The 18,091-nt window shown below is 44.5% G+C and overlaps 1 protein-coding gene across 4 annotated transcripts in view; it reads left to right on the top strand.

The window, feature by feature from the left end:
• The first annotated feature begins 250 nt into the window (after positions 1 to 250).
• LOC132872766 (H-2 class I histocompatibility antigen, Q9 alpha chain-like) overlaps positions 251 to 18,091 on the top strand; it is a 70,107-nt gene continuing 52,266 nt past the window's right edge. For 3 of the 4 annotated variants that reach the window (XM_060907833.1, XM_060907832.1, XM_060907831.1), the window contains exon 1: positions 252 to 446. In XM_060907833.1, the coding sequence (XP_060763816.1) occupies positions 386 to 446 (61 nt within the window). In that variant the 5' untranslated portion in view covers positions 252 to 385. Of the gene's footprint in view, positions 447 to 18,091 lie in introns of all 4 variants that reach the window. The other variant, XM_060907834.1, reaches the window with a different exon arrangement.

Below are 18,091 nucleotides of genomic sequence, written 5' to 3'. Positions count from 1 at the left end.
CCTTTCACGATTAGGCATTTGGTAGCGGCAGGTAGTTATATGATATTTCGTTGTTAAATTGTTCTGGGTTCGTCTGTATTTACGTATTACCGTTTCTTTTCCGTTGTTTTTTAAAGTTTTGTGCAGGAGCTCAGCAAAAGACGTCTTACTCGGTCGCCATCTTGGAACGACTCCCGACTCAACCTGTAATATTCACTTCTTCTTAGCAAATGATGATGCGCCTGAATCCTGGATTCTTATTGGTCCGAATTTGGCTTCCTGTTTACTCGCGCCTCCGATTTCTCGGAACTACCCAAGCCCTGTTCCTGTTTAAACGACCGTAAAGAACTTTTTAAAACTATTTAAGTTTCTTCCTTCGCTTTCTGCATCAGGATTACAGTGTCAGATGGGACACGGACTGGGAGTTTTACTTTTTCTCACAGTTTCTCTTCATCTTTCATCAGCAGGTAAAGTTCAGAAACATAAACTAAAGCTGTGTTGTGTAAATGTTTATTATTTACAGCAGATTATCAGCATGTAAATGATTTATGGAACAGTGCGCTCTGATAAAGTGCACTACCGCCATCTGATAGTATTCTGTGTTTTAAGTGAAAAGTGTTTATTTTCTTGTAGGATCATAACTGTTAATCTAAACTCTGTATTTTTATCTAATCAGTAATTAGAGAAGACCTTTTTAGTTGTAACATTAGTTAATATTTTATAATTATAGTAAAACATGATGCGTGTGAATGTAATGATCAGATCAGTTTGTATAATATGTTGGTGTCAGAGCATTTTTTTAAAGGATTTTCCACTAGGAGACCAACTGGTCTGGGCAAAACAACCACGGGCCCCAGAGTCCATGCGGCTGCACCGCTGCGGCATATTCTGTGATGCAAATTGCCGCATTACGAATCCTCGTTTCAGCCAGCATAATATCAACATAATTAATGCAGTGCCAAGTTTTCCTTGTTAAATGTATACTTACATGGTACTTGGTTAATTAATTGCAACTGATTGAACCAAATGATAAGACATAACTTGGTTTAAAATTTGGTCTCCCAGTGAAGCTGGTTTGACATTGACTAGGAGACCAAATCTGGCCACTGGGAGACCAAATGGTCTCCCAGTAACTATGTTAAAAATTGCTCTGGTTGGTGGGTAACGACTAGGCCTGTCACGATAACAAATTTTGTTGGACGATATATTGTCTCAGAAATTATTGCAATAAACGATATTATTGTTCACGTCTTTTCAAGACGATTTTATGCCACTAGTAAAATAATGATCATGCAAATACACCCTTTCAAAGAACAGTAAACTTTTTAATTAAGTCAACTTATTCAATTCAACAGTGGAACGTCAAAAATATAAATAAATAACCTAAAGAAATAAAACAAACAAAACCACTCACAACAAATACAATAAATAAAATACAATCTATGGCTCTTAAAAATTGCACTTAAGTAAATATTAGCTTGGCACAGGGTAATAAAGACATTCTTTTCTTCACAGGCAACATTCTGCCAATCCAGTTTCTCAAAGATCAGTACCCAGATAAACAAAACGTGCAAAGTAACAACGTATTGCCAGCTGTCATTTGGATAAAAGTAACAACAGTTAGAACGAGAACATGTAGGCAAGGGTGGGGACATAAACCCAATGCCAACCCCCAGTGGCGCCAACTTCAGGTCAACATTAGGGTCACAATATTTTGCTCCGTTGTGTTCCACCAAAAGAGTCTCCATCATCTCTCCAAAGGCCAGACTTTTAACATTTGAAGTTCAGAACTGTAGAAATTCATTAATAATAATAATAGTAGTAGTAGTAATAATAATAATAATAATAATAATAATCTGAAATCCATTTGATTAACTGCAAGTCTTGCATGTGATGATGAACTCATTCTACCAAATTGCAAATGTGTTTTACAAATGAATACCGCACTGACTGTCGGGAGGGTGTATGTTCCTTTCCCTCATAAATGGAAATAAAACCCATCCGGAGCCTTAAACACTGCGTTCCATGAGGCTGCAGGGGGAGTCGCTCTCTTCTGTGGGATTTGTAACTGGTTTAGAATGCTAGTTTAAGATGATGTGTGATTGATCTAACGGTGAAACAGCACGAGGGCTCGAGAACTTTTCTGACACGTTGAAAGGTTACAATTTTACTTGGCAACGGAATGTATCTGAATTCTGATTGGCTGTTATATTATTGCCCTTCTGTTGTCTTCTTGAGCCCAGAGCGGGGGGAGGAGGGAGTGACAGGGTTCGACAGAGAAGTTTTTAGTCTCCCGCTTTCAAATGAACCACCTCGAAAACCAATCACTTCAGCGGATGTGTGACTCGGTATGTGACGTTTTCAAAAGAGAGGCGGAGTCACCAAACATTTCTGATCCAGAAGGCGGAGGCTGTTCTGCTTATTACGTGAATATGTTTGATTTGATTGTTTGTGACCCAGACACCTTTTAATGTCCACATGACTCAAAATGGCACCCCTCGTGGCGAACGTGTTTGCGACGCGCTCCCGACACCGATTGTCTTTATTGTTTATTTTAGTAACTTTGATTGTGACAAATGCTCAGTGCTTGTACACTAGGATCACCTACAGTAAAGACACGCTTCTGGACATTGGTAAAATTCACCACGGGCCCAGTCCAGTCCTTCTGGACTGTAGCTTTCTTCTCATCGCTGACACCGACTGAAGTTACACCGACACCATCCAGCAGGCCGCATCATCACCAGACTTGAGTAGGCGAAATGGCCGACGATCCACGCACCCAAAACGGAGGCGCGGTAAGAGAGGCGGGCTACATGCTAGGCTAAAGGCTAGAGCTACAAGACCACCGCTACCTAGCCTTCTGCTAGCTAACATTCGCTCGCTCGAGAATAAGATGGATGAGCTGAGAACCAGGATAACATCTCAACGTGAGATCAGAGAGTGTTGTGCCCTGATTTTTACGGAAACCTGGACTACTGCAAGCCTGCCAGACCCGGCCATTGAACTACAGACCCACTCCATGCACCGCGGAGACCGCACATCTGCTTCCGGTAAAAACAAAGGTGGCGGCGTGTGTGTTTATGTTAACAACAGATGGTGTACAGACGTACAGGTGGTTGAAAAACACTGTTGTGTGGACATTGAAGTGCTGATGGTGAAGTGCAGACCCTTTTATCTACCGAGGGAGTTCAGTGCTGTGTTTATGCTGGCTGTTTACATCCCGCCGCGGGCCGACCGTGCTACAGCGCTAGGATTACTACATGACATCATCGGCAAACACGAGACCACACACCCAGATGCTGTGTTCATTGTGGCCGGGGATTTTAATCATTGCAACCTCAGGACTGTGCTACCAAAGTATCAACACGTGAGCTTTCCGACAAGGGACAACAACATCCTGGACCATGTCTACAGCAACGTGAGAAATGGCTACAAGGCTGTGCCCTGCCCCCACTTTGGACAGTCTGACCACATCTCTGTGTTCCTCTACCCAGCTTACAAGGCCCTTCTCAAACAAGCCCCCCCAGTGAGTAAAACTGTTAAAGTTTGGAATGAAGAGACTGATCTAGTGCTCCAGGGCTGCTTCAGTTCTACAAACTGGGATGTGTTTAAGACTGCTGCTTTGAGAGAAGACTGTTCTGTGGATTTAGAGGAATATGCATCTGTGGTCACCAGCTACATCAGTACATGTATTAATGACATTGTCCCCACCAAGCGCTGCAAAATATATCCTAACCAAAAACCTTGGATTAACAGTGAAGTATGCTCCACCGCTTTTGCCTCTGGTGACGGAGATGGATATAAAAAGGCCAGATATGACCTACGCAGATCCATCAGGGAAGCCAAGAGGCAGTACAGACTGAAGCTGGAAGGATACTACAACACCTCAGACTCCAGATGCATGTGGCAGGGCCTGCAACACATCACCAATTTTCAGCAGAAGAACAGCAGGGTCACAGCCAACCACAACACATCACCAGATGAGCTGAACGAGTTCTATGCTCGCTTCGACACCCTCAACACCAACCAACACAGAGGGATTCTACCAACAGAGGCAGCACAGAGCTCTTCACCTATTGTGACCATAACCGAGGTGAGCAAGGTCTTCAGGAGGACTAACCCCCGAAAGGCAGCCGGCCCTGACAACATCCCCGGCCGTGCTTTGAGGGCCTGCTCCACACAGTTAGCAGAGGTCTTCACAGGCATTTTCAACCTGTCCCTCTCCATGTCTTCTGTGCCCACATGCTTCAAGACCACCACTATAGTGCCTCTCCCAAAGAAAAACAATATAACATGTCTGAATGATTATCGTCCAATTGCACTCACTTCAGTTGTAATGAAGTGTTTTGAGAGGATAGTCATGTCATACATCAAAAAGGGCATCCCAGACACAATAGACCCCCTTCAATTTGCATATCGTCAGAACCTTGCAACTGATGATGCTGTCAATGCAGCCATCCACACAGCCTTGTCACACCTGGAACACAGAGACACCTATGTTCGAATGTTGTTTGTGGACTACAGTTCAGCCTTCAACACTGTCATTCCCAGCAGGCTGACTGAGAAGCTCTCCACCCTTGGACTGACATCCTCCCTCTGCTGCTGGGTCCTGGACTTTCTCACAAACAGACCCCAGGCTGTCAGAGTCGGTACCAGAACATCCAGCACCAAGACAGTGAGCACAGGGACCCCCCAAGGCTGTGTGCTCAGTCCACTCCTGTACACCCTCTTCACCTACGACTGCACCCCCACCCAGAGTAACACTTCCATCATCAAGTTTGCTGACGACACCACTGTCATTGGGCTGATCACCGGCAGAGATGAGAGAGCCTACAGGGAGGAGGTGGCTCAGCTGGTCTCCTGGTGCCAGGAAAATAACCTCTCCTTGAATGCTGAGAAGACCAAGGAGATGATTATTGACCTGAGGAAGAGGAGGAGAGACCAGCACGCCTCGCTGCACATCAACGGGACACAGGTGGAGAGGGTGAAAACATTTAAATTCCTCGGAACTCACATCAGTGAGGATCTCACCTGGACACACAACACACAGCAGACCATCAAGAAGGCTCAACAGAGACTCTTCTTCCTGAGGAAGCTGAGAAAATTTGGACTGTCCACTAAACTCCTCAGCAACTTCTACAGGTGCACAGTGGAGAGCGTCCTGACAAATTCCATCACTGTGTGGTACGGGAACTGCACAACTCAGGACAGAAAGGCTCTCCAGCGTGTCATTAAAATGGCACAGTTCATCTGTGGAGCTGTCCTCCCCCCCACTACAGGACATTTACAACACCTGGGTCACAAAAAGGGCACAGAGCATCATCAGGGACCAAACACACCCACAACACAGACTATTCACGCTCCTACCATCTGGCAGATGCTACAGGAGTGTGAAAGCAAGGACTACTAGACTGACAAACAGTTTTTACCCCCAGGCCATCAGGCTTTTGAACCACGGATTATAATCACCATCTACCTCTATATTTCCATCAGGCTTTGAGCCACTGATTATTAGCAATTTTGCACAAGACATTGCACAGTATATCTACCTCTATGTTTGCACATTGTTTGTTTGCCTCTCCTTTTTTTTAAATGTTATCTTCATTTTTCATTATACTTTTATATTTTGCATTCCATATGCACTTTATATTTTATATTTCATATTTTATATATATTTCTTTTTATATTGGTAAGCATAGTTTGGTCGGGCAGTTGCAAAATAAGAATTTCATTACCCAATAATAAACCGCTGTGTCTGTTATTGTGTATATGACAAATAAAAATCTTGAATCACCATCGGGTTGTTGTTGTTTACATGTGTCCTGTTACCCGAACTCGGTCAGGGCTCTGCAGGTCTGAACTGAAACGCTTCAGATTCAGGGTTAGCGGGCTGCTAAAGTTTGCAGGCACTTCACAAGCCAGACTCGGTGCAATATTAGCCAACATTAGCACAATCTGATATGATTTAATAATGTCTTTGTGACCTTAAAGAACACCAGTTGTTGTATCAAGTCGGATTGTTATTTACATGCCACACAAACTTAGAAAACAGTCATATTCGTATGTTGTCGTTTTTACACACTGAATCCGAACTGTTGTTAACTGATTCATTTTACGAGTTAATCTAACGTAGGGTGACCAGACGTCCCGGTTTTACCGGGACAGTCCTGATTTGGGGTTGTGTGTCCCGAGTCCCGACAAAAGTCTGTCGGAACACGGATATGTCCCGGTTTTCGCCACTCGCGACGTTTGCGACTGAGCAGTGTGGGCAGGGGCGCCGCTAGGGGGGGAAAGTTAGGACGATTCTAAGGGCCTGGCACTGACAGGGGGGCCTGTGAGGGATATTAATATTATTTTAATAGTATTGCCTTGTGTAAGTTTTTGAAATAAAATATTTCATTTCATCTGTTAAAATATGCAAATTATACATGGTTATGATTTGCTCTAACATTTTTCTTGAATTGTTTATGATATTGTCATTTCACCCCTCCTCCCTTTTTACTAATGGTACAGTCTGATTCTGGGAGCGGGACAGTGAAATGTGTAGCTCCGTGTGTGCACAGCACCGCTATTAGCGCAGCTTAGATCAGCTGGCAGTTTCTCTATGTGCGCAGCAGAGGTGAACATTCTAGAAGTTGCTAAGCAGGAGCGATGAATTATGAAGTCCGGATATCACACTGTGTGTGTGAAAAAAAAAAAAATCACCTTTTTTCATAGGTATCTTTATTGTATAATTAAGTCTAGGTGTTTTGCCATTGTTCATGTGTGGATTTGTTGATATTGTTAAGTATTTAACTTTAATATTTTGCACATTAGCTGTGGTCAGAGATATCATTGCTATTGTTCATGTGTGGATTTATTTATACTGTTGCTAAGTATTTAACTTGAATATTTGAACATTTGCTGTGTTTTCTAAATGTGTGATGCCTAAAAGAAACCAAAAACACTTAGTGGATTTCTTGCAGTGCACTCTGTATCAAAAAACTAGTGTAGTTATTCATCAGGGCATAGATTTGATCACATACAATAAGTCAATAAATGGAGGAAACAAAGGCATACATTTTGTAATCCTGATTATTGATGATGTTTGCTGGAGGGCTCTGGAGTATCCATAATGTGCATACAGAATGTTATAAATCCATACTGATACAGTGATGCATGCAATTTCTCTCAACACAAACATTTGGATTGAATGAACTCTATAGGCTACTGAGTGGCCTAATAATAGTTGCTCATAAAAGAAATACAGGTCCTTCTCAAAAAATTAGCATATTGTGATAAAGTTCATTATTTTCTGTAATGTACTCATAAACATTAATATATTTTAGATTCATTACACGCAACTGAAGTAGTTCAAGCCTTTTATTGTTTTAATATTGATGATTTTGGCAAAAAAGTAAAGGAAAACCAAAAATCCCTATCTCAAAAAATTAGCATATTTCATCTGACCAATAAAAAAAGTGTTTTTAATACAAAAAAAGTCAACCTTCAAATAATTGTTCAGTTATGCACTCAATACTTGGTCGGGAATCCTTTGGCAGAAATGACTGCTTCAATGACCCCTATGGAGAAAAAATCCAGGACCGTGACGTCGCCCGGTAGGACGCAGCCGGGGCCCCACCCTGGAGCCAGGCCCGGGGTTGGGGCTCGTATGCGAGCGCTTGGTGGTCGGGCCTTTGCCCATGGGGCCCGGCCGGGCTCAGCCCGAAGAGGCGACGTGGGCCCGACCTCCTGTGGGTTCACCACCCACAGAGGTAGCAGTAGGGGTTTGGTGCAGTGTGGATTGGGTGGCAGTCGAAGGCAGGGGCCTCGACGACCTGATCCCCGGACACAGCGGCTGGCTGTTGGGACATGGAATGTCACTTCGCTGGGGGGGAAGGAGCCTGAGCTTGTGCGGGAGGTTGAGAGGTACCGGCTAGAGATAGTCGGGCTCACCTCCACGCACAGCTTGGGCTCTGGAACCCAGCTCCTCGAGAGGGGCTGGACTTTCCACTTCTCTGGAGTCGCCCGTGGTGAGCGGCGGCGGGCTGGTGTGGGCTTCCTTATAGCTCCCCAGCTCAGCCGCCATGTGTTGGAGTTTACCCCAGTGAACGAGAGGGTCGCCTCTCTGCACCTTCGGATTGGGGAGAGGGCTCTTGCTGTTGTTTGTGCCTACGGGCCAAATAGCAGTATAGAGTATCCGGCCTTCTTGGAGTCCCTGGGAGAGGTACTGAGGGGTGCTCAGACTGGGGACTCCATTGTGCTACTGGGGGACTTCAATGCTCACGTGGGCGATGACAGTGACACCTGGAGGGGCGTGGTTGGGAGGAACGGCCTCCCCGATCTGAACCCGAGTGGTGTTTTGTTATTGGACTTCTGTGCTAGTCACAGTTTGTCCATAACGAACACCATGTTCGAGCATAGGGGTGTCCATAAGTGCACGTGGCACCAGGACACCTTAGGTCGGAGGTCGATGATCGACTTTGTAGTCGTGTCATCTGATCTCCGACCCTATGTCTTGGACACTCGGGTGAAGAGAGGGGCTGAGTTGTCAACTGATCACCACCTGGTGGTGAGTTGGATCCGCTGGCGGAGGAGGAAGCTGGACAGACCTGGCAGGCCCAAACGTATGGTGAGGGTCTGCTGGGAACGTCTGGCCGAGCACTCTGTTGGGGAGGTCTTTAACTCCCACCTCCGGGAGAGCTTTTCCCAGCTTCCGAGGGAGGCGGGGGACATTGAGTCTGAGTGGACCATGTTCTCTACCTCCATTGTGGACGCAGCTGTTCGGAGCTGTGGCCGCAAGGTCTCCGGTGCCTGTCGTGGCGGCAATCCCCGAACCCGGTGGTGGACACCGGAAGTAAGGGATGCCGTCAAGCTGAAGAAGGAGTCCTATTGGGCCATGTTGACCTCCAGGACTCCTGAGGCAGCCGACGGGTATCGGCAGGCCAGGCGTGCTGCAGCTCGGGCAGTTGCGGAGGCAAAAACTCGGAACTGGGAGGAGTTCGGGGAGGCCATGGAGAAGGACTATCGGTCGGCCTCGAAGAAATTCTGGCAAACCGTCCGGCGCCTCAGGAGGGGGAAGCAGTACTCTGCCAACACTGTTTACAGTGCAGGTGGGGAGCTGTTGACCTCGACTGGGGACATTGTCGGGCGGTGGAAGGAATACTTTGAGGATCTCCTCAATCCCACCGTCATGTCTTCCACTGAGGAGACTGAGGCTGATGACTCAGAGGTGGACTCGTCCATTACCCAAGCCGAAGTCACTGAGGTGGTTTGCAAGCTCCTCGGTGGCAAGGCACCGGGGGTGGATGAGATCCGCCCTGAGTATCTCAAGTCTCTGGATGTTGTGGGGCTGTCTTGGTTGACACGCCTCTGCAACATCGCGTGGCGGTCGGGGACAGTGCCTCTGGAGTGGCAGACTGGGGTGGTGGTCCCTCTTTTTAAGAAAGGGGACCGGAGAGTGTGCTCCAATTATAGGGGAATCACACTTCTCAGCCTCCCAGGGAAAGTTTACTCCAGGGTACTGGAGAGGAGAATTCGACCGATAGTCGAACCTCGGATCCAGGAGGAACAATGCGGTTTTCGTCCTGGTCGCGGAACACTGGACCAGCTCTATACCCTTCATAGGGTGCTCGAGGGTTCATGGGAGTTTGCCCAACCAGTCCACATGTGCTTTGTGGATCTGGAGAAGGCATTCGACCGTGTCCCCCGTGGTATTCTGTGGGGGGTGCTTCGGGAGTATGGGGTTCGGGGCTCTTTGCTAAGGGCTGTCCGGTCCCTGTACGAACGGAGCAGGAGTCTGGTTCGCATTGCCGGCAGTAAGTCAGACCTGTTCCCAGTGCATGTTGGACTCCGTCAGGGCTGCCCTTTGTCACCGGTTCTGTTCATAATTTTTATGGACAGAATTTCTAGGCGCAGCCAGGGGCCGGAAGGAATCCTGTTTGGGAACCACAGGATTTCATCTCTGCTTTTTGCGGATGATGTTGTCCTGTTGGCTTCTTCAAACCAGGACCTTCAGCATGCACTGGGGCGGTTTGCAGTCGAGTGTGAAGCGGCTGGGATGAGAATCAGCACCTCCAAGTCCGAGGCCATGGTTCTCGACCGGAAAAGGGTGGCTTGCCCTCTCCAGGTTGGTGGAGAAGTCCTGCCTCAAGTGGAGGAGTTTAAGTATCTCGGGATCTTGTTCACGAGTGAGGGAAGGATGGAGCGTGAGATCGACAGGCGGATCGGTGCAGCCTCCGCAGTGATGCGGTCGCTTTACCGGTCCGTCGTGGTGAAGAAGGAGCTGAGCCAAAAGGCGAAGCTCTCAATTTACCGGTCGATCTACGTTCCGACTCTCACCTATGGTCATGAGCTTTGGGTAATGACAGAAAGAACAAGATCGCGGATACAAGCGGCTGAAATGAGTTTCCTTCGCAGGGTGGCTGGGCGCTCCCTTAGAGATAGGGTGAGAAGCACAGTCACTCGGGAGGAGCTCGGAGTAGAGCCGCTGCTCCTCCACATCGAGAGGAACCAGCTGAGGTGGCTCGGGCATCTTTTTCGGATGCCTCCTGGACGCCTCCCTGGGGAGGTGTTCCAGGCATGTCCCCCCGGGAGGAGGCCCCGGGGAAGACCCAGGACACGCTGGAGGGACTATGTCTCTCGGCTGGCCTGGGAACGCCTCGGTGTTCTTCCCGAGGAGCTGGCCGAGGTGTCTGGGGAAAGGGACGTTTGGGCTTCCATGCTTAGACTGCTGCCTCCGCGACCCGGTCCTGGATAAGCGGAAGAAGACGAGACGAGACGACTGCTTCAATGTGACGTGGCATGGAGGCGATCAGCCTGTGGCACTGCTGAGGTGTTATGGAGGCCCAGGATGCTTCGATAGCGGCCTTAAGCTCATCCACAGTGTTGGGTCTGGTGTCTCTCAACTTCCTCTTCACAATACCCCACAGATTCTCTATGGGGTTGAGGTCAGGAGAGTTGGCAGGCCAATTGAGCACAGTAATACCATGGTCAGTAAACCATTTTACCAGTGGTTTTGGCACTGTGAGCAGGTGCCAGGTCGTGCTGAAAAATGAAATCTTCATCTCCATAAAGCTTTTCAGCAGATGGAAGCATGAAGTGCTCCAAAATCTCCTGATAGCTAGCTGCATTGACCCTGCCTTTGATAAAACACAGTGGACTAACACCAGCAGATGACATGGCACCCCAAATCATCACAGACTGTGGAAACTTCACACTGGGCTTCAAACACCTTGGATTCTGTGCCTCTCCACTCTTCCTCCAGACTCTAGAACCGTGATTTCCAAAGTAAATGCAAAATGTATTTTCATCTGAAAAGAGGACTTTGGACCACTGAGCAACAGTCCATTTCTTTCTCTCCTGAGCCCAGATAAGACACTTCTGACATTGTCTCTGGCTCAGGAGTAGCTTGATATTAGGAATGCAAAAGTTGTATCCCCTTTCTTGAAGATGTCTGTTCGTGATGGGTCTTGATACACTGACACCAGCCTCAGTCCACTCCTTGTGAAGCTCTCCCAAGTTCTTGAATCAACTTTTCTTGACAATCCTCTCAAGACTGCGGCCATTCCTGTTGCTTGTGCACCTTTTCCAGCCACCCTTTTCAGCAATGACCTTTTGTGGCTTACCCTCCTTGTGGAGGGCATCAGTGATCATCTTCTGGACAACAGTCAAGTCAGCAGTCTTCCCCATGATTGTGGTTGTGTGTACTGAACTAGACCGAGAGATACACTGTGTTCATACTGTTTTACTCAAACTCGAAATGAAATATTCTAATATTTTGAGATGGGTTTTTTTTTTTTTTTTGTACTGTATGCCATACTGATTGAAATAGAAAAATGCTTGAAACATTTTAGTTTATGTGTAATGAGTCTATAATATATAACATTTTCACTTTCTTAAATAACTGATGGAAAATATTGAACTTTATCACAATATGCTAATTTTTTTAGAAGGACCTGGGTCATTCCACGCCAAATGTCCGAATGCTCCCGCTCGACCATCTCAGATTTACCTGAAAAAATTCCATGAGGTTCACACACTTCCCAATAGGAAAAGTCCCAAATTTCAGCTCCCAACTCATTATAGTTTTGTCATAAAAAAATATTTAGGCAGCTAACCCCAGACACGTTTTCAGCAGAGTTTTCTAGGGAGCCACTTTCACATTGCTGTATCTAGAAAACTATTTGAGCTAGGTCTTTCAAATTTCCAAGGGCTACTATCTGGCTAAAGTACTTGTAGTAGATGGACTTTTACACATGTGCTTTTGGTTTATCATAGCGTTCTGGCGGCTTGAATTTGCTCGAAAATTCAACTCTTCAAATCTGGCAGCATATTTGAAGGACTGTTGAAAGTATAATGTTAAAGACAGAGGCTTGATATTGCACATGCACCTTCCCACAAATGCTGTGTACTTTGTATTCAAAAACTGTCCCTCTGTGAAGCATGGTCTAGAAGATATTAAGGTTTAAAAATTGGAAAAAATAATTTGGTGCCATTTTTGGCATGGTATAGCAAAAAAATGATAGGTCCCACCAACATAAAATTGGCTGTTTTTGAAAGATTAGATATATGTTTCTAACATATCCAAAAATTGTGATGGTGTTTGGCTTAATGTTGCAAAATGATTTTTTGAAAATGAGGTGTTTGCACACATACACAGCATTCATGGTCTATGAAGGCACTTCCAGATGCTAAGAGAACGCCTTAAATTCATTACATACAGCTTAAACTCAATAAAATGTTTCATTTGATTCATGATAAACTATATTTGAAGGTCAACTTATATGTAATCATTAGGTATAGAAACAGAAATGTGTCAAATTGAGCATGCACACTGCAGAACATAATGTGGATGCAAGTGTCTCATACCATCCCCACATCAATCAGATTCCAAGGCACTCTAATAAATGTTCACACCTGTATTTAGAACGAGCCACTTGCAATCAGATTGACTATTTAAATGACTAGAATGAGCAGGCTCACAGTTTTCAAGATGGCATCTTTGGCTCCATGTTTTATTGGAGCTGTGTTGGGATGTGCTGAAGACTGCCACAGGTTGGATTACACCAAGAGTTATGCAATGTAAGTCTAACTACTTTAATACTTACTTTACATTAATACTTTTCTTGCAACTTTGCTGATTGACCATCATTTTGACATGTTATGCTTCTATTGTTTCAGACCAAGACAACTGGTATCCATCACTTCTCTGTCAAAAGATGACCAAATGCTCCTGAAGCACAAGTGTAGTCTGCAGGATGATGTACCACCTGATGCAACTATATGTTTGTACCATAAGAAAATAAACCTGGATTGTTACTCTTCTCTACAAAAAAACTGCAGCAACCCATATGGCTTACATGCAAGACCTATGAAAAAAAATCTTCGCATCATCTCTCTGTCCCAAGCAGAGGCCATTGGAAAGACATCTGTAAAGGCTGGAATGAAAGTATGCATGCAGTGCATGAAGCATATGTATAAAGTGTCAGTCAAAGTTCCATTGCAAGAGCATGTTGATCATGATCATGTTGACTATGTACAACAGGAAGACATAAAAGACCAATTGGATAAGTGCTTCACTGCTATTGGACTTTCCCCATGTAAAATCTCACGAGTCAGTCCCAGGGATAAGGAAGCGTACATTAAGAGAAAGGTTGAAGAAGTTGGCCACAAGACCAAGGAAATGCTACATTGGTGTGCTGCAGTCCCTTCAATGTCATGGGCTGCTCCTATGATGACCACATCATCTGCTGATGTGAGTGATGTTGGCTATCTTGTCACAGCTTTGAAGCAAAAGTTATCAATCACGACTGGAAAGCAGGAGCAGATCAAGTTATTAACTTTGGTACCACAAAGCTGGAGTATTGCAAAGACCATTGATGAATTTGGTGTTAGTGAGCGTCTAGTCAGACGAGCAAGAGATCTGCGCTTAGAACATGGTATTTTGCCTGTCATCACACCCTCAATAGGAAGACCACTGAGTACAGACACTGTAAACAAAGTTATTGCATTTTTTCACCAGGATGATATTTCTAGACCACTGCCTGGTAAAAAAGATTTTAAGAGTGTCAAAGAAGGAGACAAGAGAGTACACAAGCAAAAAAGATTAATTGTAATGAATCTGAATGAAGCCTTCCAGCTATTCAAGCAATCAAACCCTGACCTGAAGATAGGAATCTCCAAATTTTGCTCACTCCGTCCCAAGGAGTGCATAACTGTAGGTGCTAGAGGGACACATTCTGTTTGTGTTTGTGTGTACCACCAGAATGTGAAGCTAATGCTTTCTGCTTTCCCAACTGAAAACCAAGCAGAGAAAATCACCCACACAGATCTCCTGAACCATCTTGTGTGTTCCACACAGAACATGGAATGCATGTTACACAGGTGTGAAGAGTGCCCAGGATCCACAAATCTAGAACACTTTTTGAATGACAAAGTAAGTGATGATGTAGACAACATTAGCTTCAAGCAGTGGGTGACAACTGACAGAACAACTCTTTTGGACTACACCATCTCAACAGAAGACTACCTGGATTTGCTCATGGAAAAAGTAAACCAACTGTCGGTTCATCACTTTATTGCAAAGCATCAAAGTCATCGTTTATGCCAACTGAAGGAAGAACTGCACTCAGATGAATGCATCATACTTCTTGACTTTGCTGAGAATTACTCTTTTATTGTTCAAGACGCCGCCCAGGGTTACCACTGGGATAACTCCCAGTGTACCCTGCATCCTTTTGTGATCTACTACACGGAGGATGACCAGCTTAAATGTTCAAGTATGTGCATAGTGAGTGTCTTAAGCATGATACAGAAGCTGTGTACACTTTTCTGTGCAGTGTTATACCCGAAGTGAAGAAGTTGCTGCCCACTTTGAAGACCATTCACTATTTCAGTGATGGAGCTGCTGCTCATTATAAAAACCGCAAAAGCTTTATCAATCTGCTTTATCACTCATCAGACTTCGGTGTTTCTGCGGAATGGAACTTCTTTGGAACATCACACGGTAAGTCACCATGTGATGGAATAGGTGGCACAGTAAAGCGAGAGGCTGCAAGAGTGAGTCTGCAGGCCACTGATACAAACCACATCCTAACCCCTGAAGACCTCTTCAAATGGGCGGAAAAAAACATCCTAGGGGTGAAATTTATGTGGATAAGCAAAGAAAGTGTAAAGTCCATGGCTGACAAGCTGGAAAGCAGATTCGCAAAGGCATTCACGGTGCCAGGTACTACAGATAATCACTGTTTCAAGCCAGTCAATGCCACAACAATTGAGGTCAGCAGAGTGTCTGGAATTGCTGGATTTTTGGTCAACTATGAGATAGAACATATTGAAGAAGAGTTTTCACATGGCCTCCAGATCAGTGACATGACACCTGGCCAATATATAACCTGTGTTTATGACCATCACTGGTGGGTTGGAAGCATCAGAGAGACATCTGAAGATCAGCAAGATGTTCAGATACAATTTATGCATCCACATGGCCCAGCAAAAAGTTTCTTCTGGCCAATGAGAGAAGATTTGTGCTGGGTACCTGTGCAACACATCATCTCTAAAATAGATGCTCCTAGAACTACAACTGGACGTCTATATACAATTCAGGAATGTGACATCGAAGCATCTGAAAGATTCATTAAAGAGTTCAGATAATTTACAATAGCTTTCCCTAAGTTGCCAATGCATACAGTTTTTTTTTTTTTTTCTTTTAAATCATGGTACAACAGATATGTAATGGTTTGTGACAAGTTTCAGTTTTCACCAATATTGGAGTTCCAATATTGCAATACCTAAAAATGGCATATAGGCTATCCTTCTAGTGTACTTTACCATGAATCAAATGAAGCATTTTATTAAGTTTAAGCTGTGCAAAATAAATTCATGGCGTGTTCTTAGCATCTGGAAGTGCCTTCATAGGCCATGAATGCTGTGTATATATGCAAACACCTCATTTTCAAAAAATCATTTTGCAACATTAAGGCAAAACACCATCACAATTTTTGGATATGTTAGAAACATACATCTAATCTTTCAAAAACAGCCAATTTTATGTTGGTGGGACCTATCATTTTTTTGCTATACCATGCCAAAAATGGCACCAAATTATTTTTTCCAATTTTTAAACCTTAATATCTTCTAGACCATGCTTCACAGAGGGACAGTTTTTGAATACAAAGTACACAGCATGTGTGGTAAGGTGCATGTGCAATATCAAGCCTCTATCTTTAATATTACACTTTCAACAGTCCTTCAAATATGCTGCCAGATTTGAAGAGTTGAATTTTTGAGCAAATTCAAGCTGCCAGAACGCTATGATAAACCGAAAGCACATGTGTAAAACTCCATATACTACGAGTACTTTAGCCAGATATTAGCCCTTGGAAATTTGAAAGACCTAGCTCAAATAGTTTTCTAGATACAGCAATGTGAAAGTGGCTCCCTAGAAAACTCTGCTGAAAACGTGTCTGGGGTTAGCTGCCTAAATATTTTTTTATGACAAAACTATAATGAGTTGGGAGCTGAAATTTGGGACTTTTCCTATTGGGAAGTGTGTGAACCTCGTGGAATTTTTTCAGGTAAATCTGAGATGGTCGAGCGGGAGCATTCGGACATTTGGCGTGGAATGACCCACCTGTATATATCTTCCATATATATCATGGAATTTTCATTTTAAGGCAACAGTCTATTCAGTCTAATTCTGACAGTTCTGCATTTAAAATGTTCATATACCAACTAATTGTATCACCTAAACTTGCTAGGCAGCTGATCACATGCATAGTAAAGTAGAAGTGCCAGCCAAAAACAGACTTCAAATTCAGTTGCTTGAGCTTGAAAATTTTACCGGGGGGCCCTAAATTGTAATCTTTCATAGGGCCCAAGATTTCTAGCGGCGCCCCTGAGCGTGGGAATCATTAGCGGAGAAATGTCTGCATTTACTATTTTGATGAATTGACAGGAATCGCAAACTTTCCTGGTTACTGCCCCCTGGCCCTGTGGCATGGGTGTTTATTTAGCCACATTATTCCAGACAACAGAACGTGTTGCCATGCAACAATAAAATAAACATTAACTGGCGCGAATGTTCTTTGTCTAGCAGCTATCAGCAGTAATGCCGCAACAATTATGCTGAAAAGAAAATGTACCTTTTCCAAAGATTTACAGGGCACCTACCCCTTCCTCCGAGAGGCGCAGAACAATGCGCACGAAGCCTACTGCACACACTGTAAGTGTTCCTTCTCCGTAGCCCACGGTGGTAACGCCGATATACAGGATCACATTAAAACTGGAAAAGATTCACTCTTCTTGTAAATATATGTAGGCTAATGCATTTTGTTTAGGGTGGGTGGATTGACAGTCGCCTTAGCTTTGTCCCTGTGCTTTGTTCTTGTACTGAGTTGGGTAGCCTATGTTGCAAATGCTGTGCGCTCCTGTGGGGGCTTTCCTCGGGCTGTCGCCCCTCTCCTCCTTTATTGCTGTTTTGTTTGAGTGTATATTCTCAAATCACTTGTCTCTTTTTTGTTTCTGTTTCACATACCATTCTGACAGTTTGGCCATATTGCTGTGTTGAACAGCTTGTTGCACCTTCCATTAAAGTGTTCACTTTTGTCCACATCTTCTTGCTTTATTCATTCAGTTGTGGGGAATGGTTAGTAAGGTTGATTCTGACCGAGGCTATGTTGAGGTCACATATCTACTTTTTAAGTTCATGCTATAGTGCATACAATTTTAGAGATATAGCCTACATGTGCATATGCATTCTTCTTGGTGTTCTCACAAACAGGTGGAATAAATCAGTGTAAATGTGGCCTATGGACATAGCCTGGCCTATTCTCAGCCATTACAACATCTGCTGTCTGACCATAATTTAACTGATCTGTATCCCACTATGCTACTAGATAACAAAATGCCTGTTTGTTTTATTTCATGTGAGATGTTGATAAATGTGAGCTTCAACAAAATGATAAGAGCACCTCTCTGAGTGTCACGTTTACGTTAAAAAAAAAAGGTGTGCGTGCACGAGCATGGTTGCGCGCAAAAGTGTCCCGGTTTCAGACTAGGGAAATCTGGCCACCCTAATCTAACGCTACATTCCTCAAGGACCGTTTGCTAGCTAGCAGCCGCTCACTGCACT

The sequence above is a fragment of the Neoarius graeffei genome, chromosome 24, assembly GCF_027579695.1.
Source record: "Neoarius graeffei isolate fNeoGra1 chromosome 24, fNeoGra1.pri, whole genome shotgun sequence".
In the NCBI taxonomy this organism is placed as follows: Eukaryota; Metazoa; Chordata; class Actinopteri; order Siluriformes; family Ariidae; genus Neoarius; species Neoarius graeffei.
The sequence above is the reverse complement of the archived record's forward strand: the minus strand, read 5'-3'. Positions and strand labels throughout refer to the sequence as shown.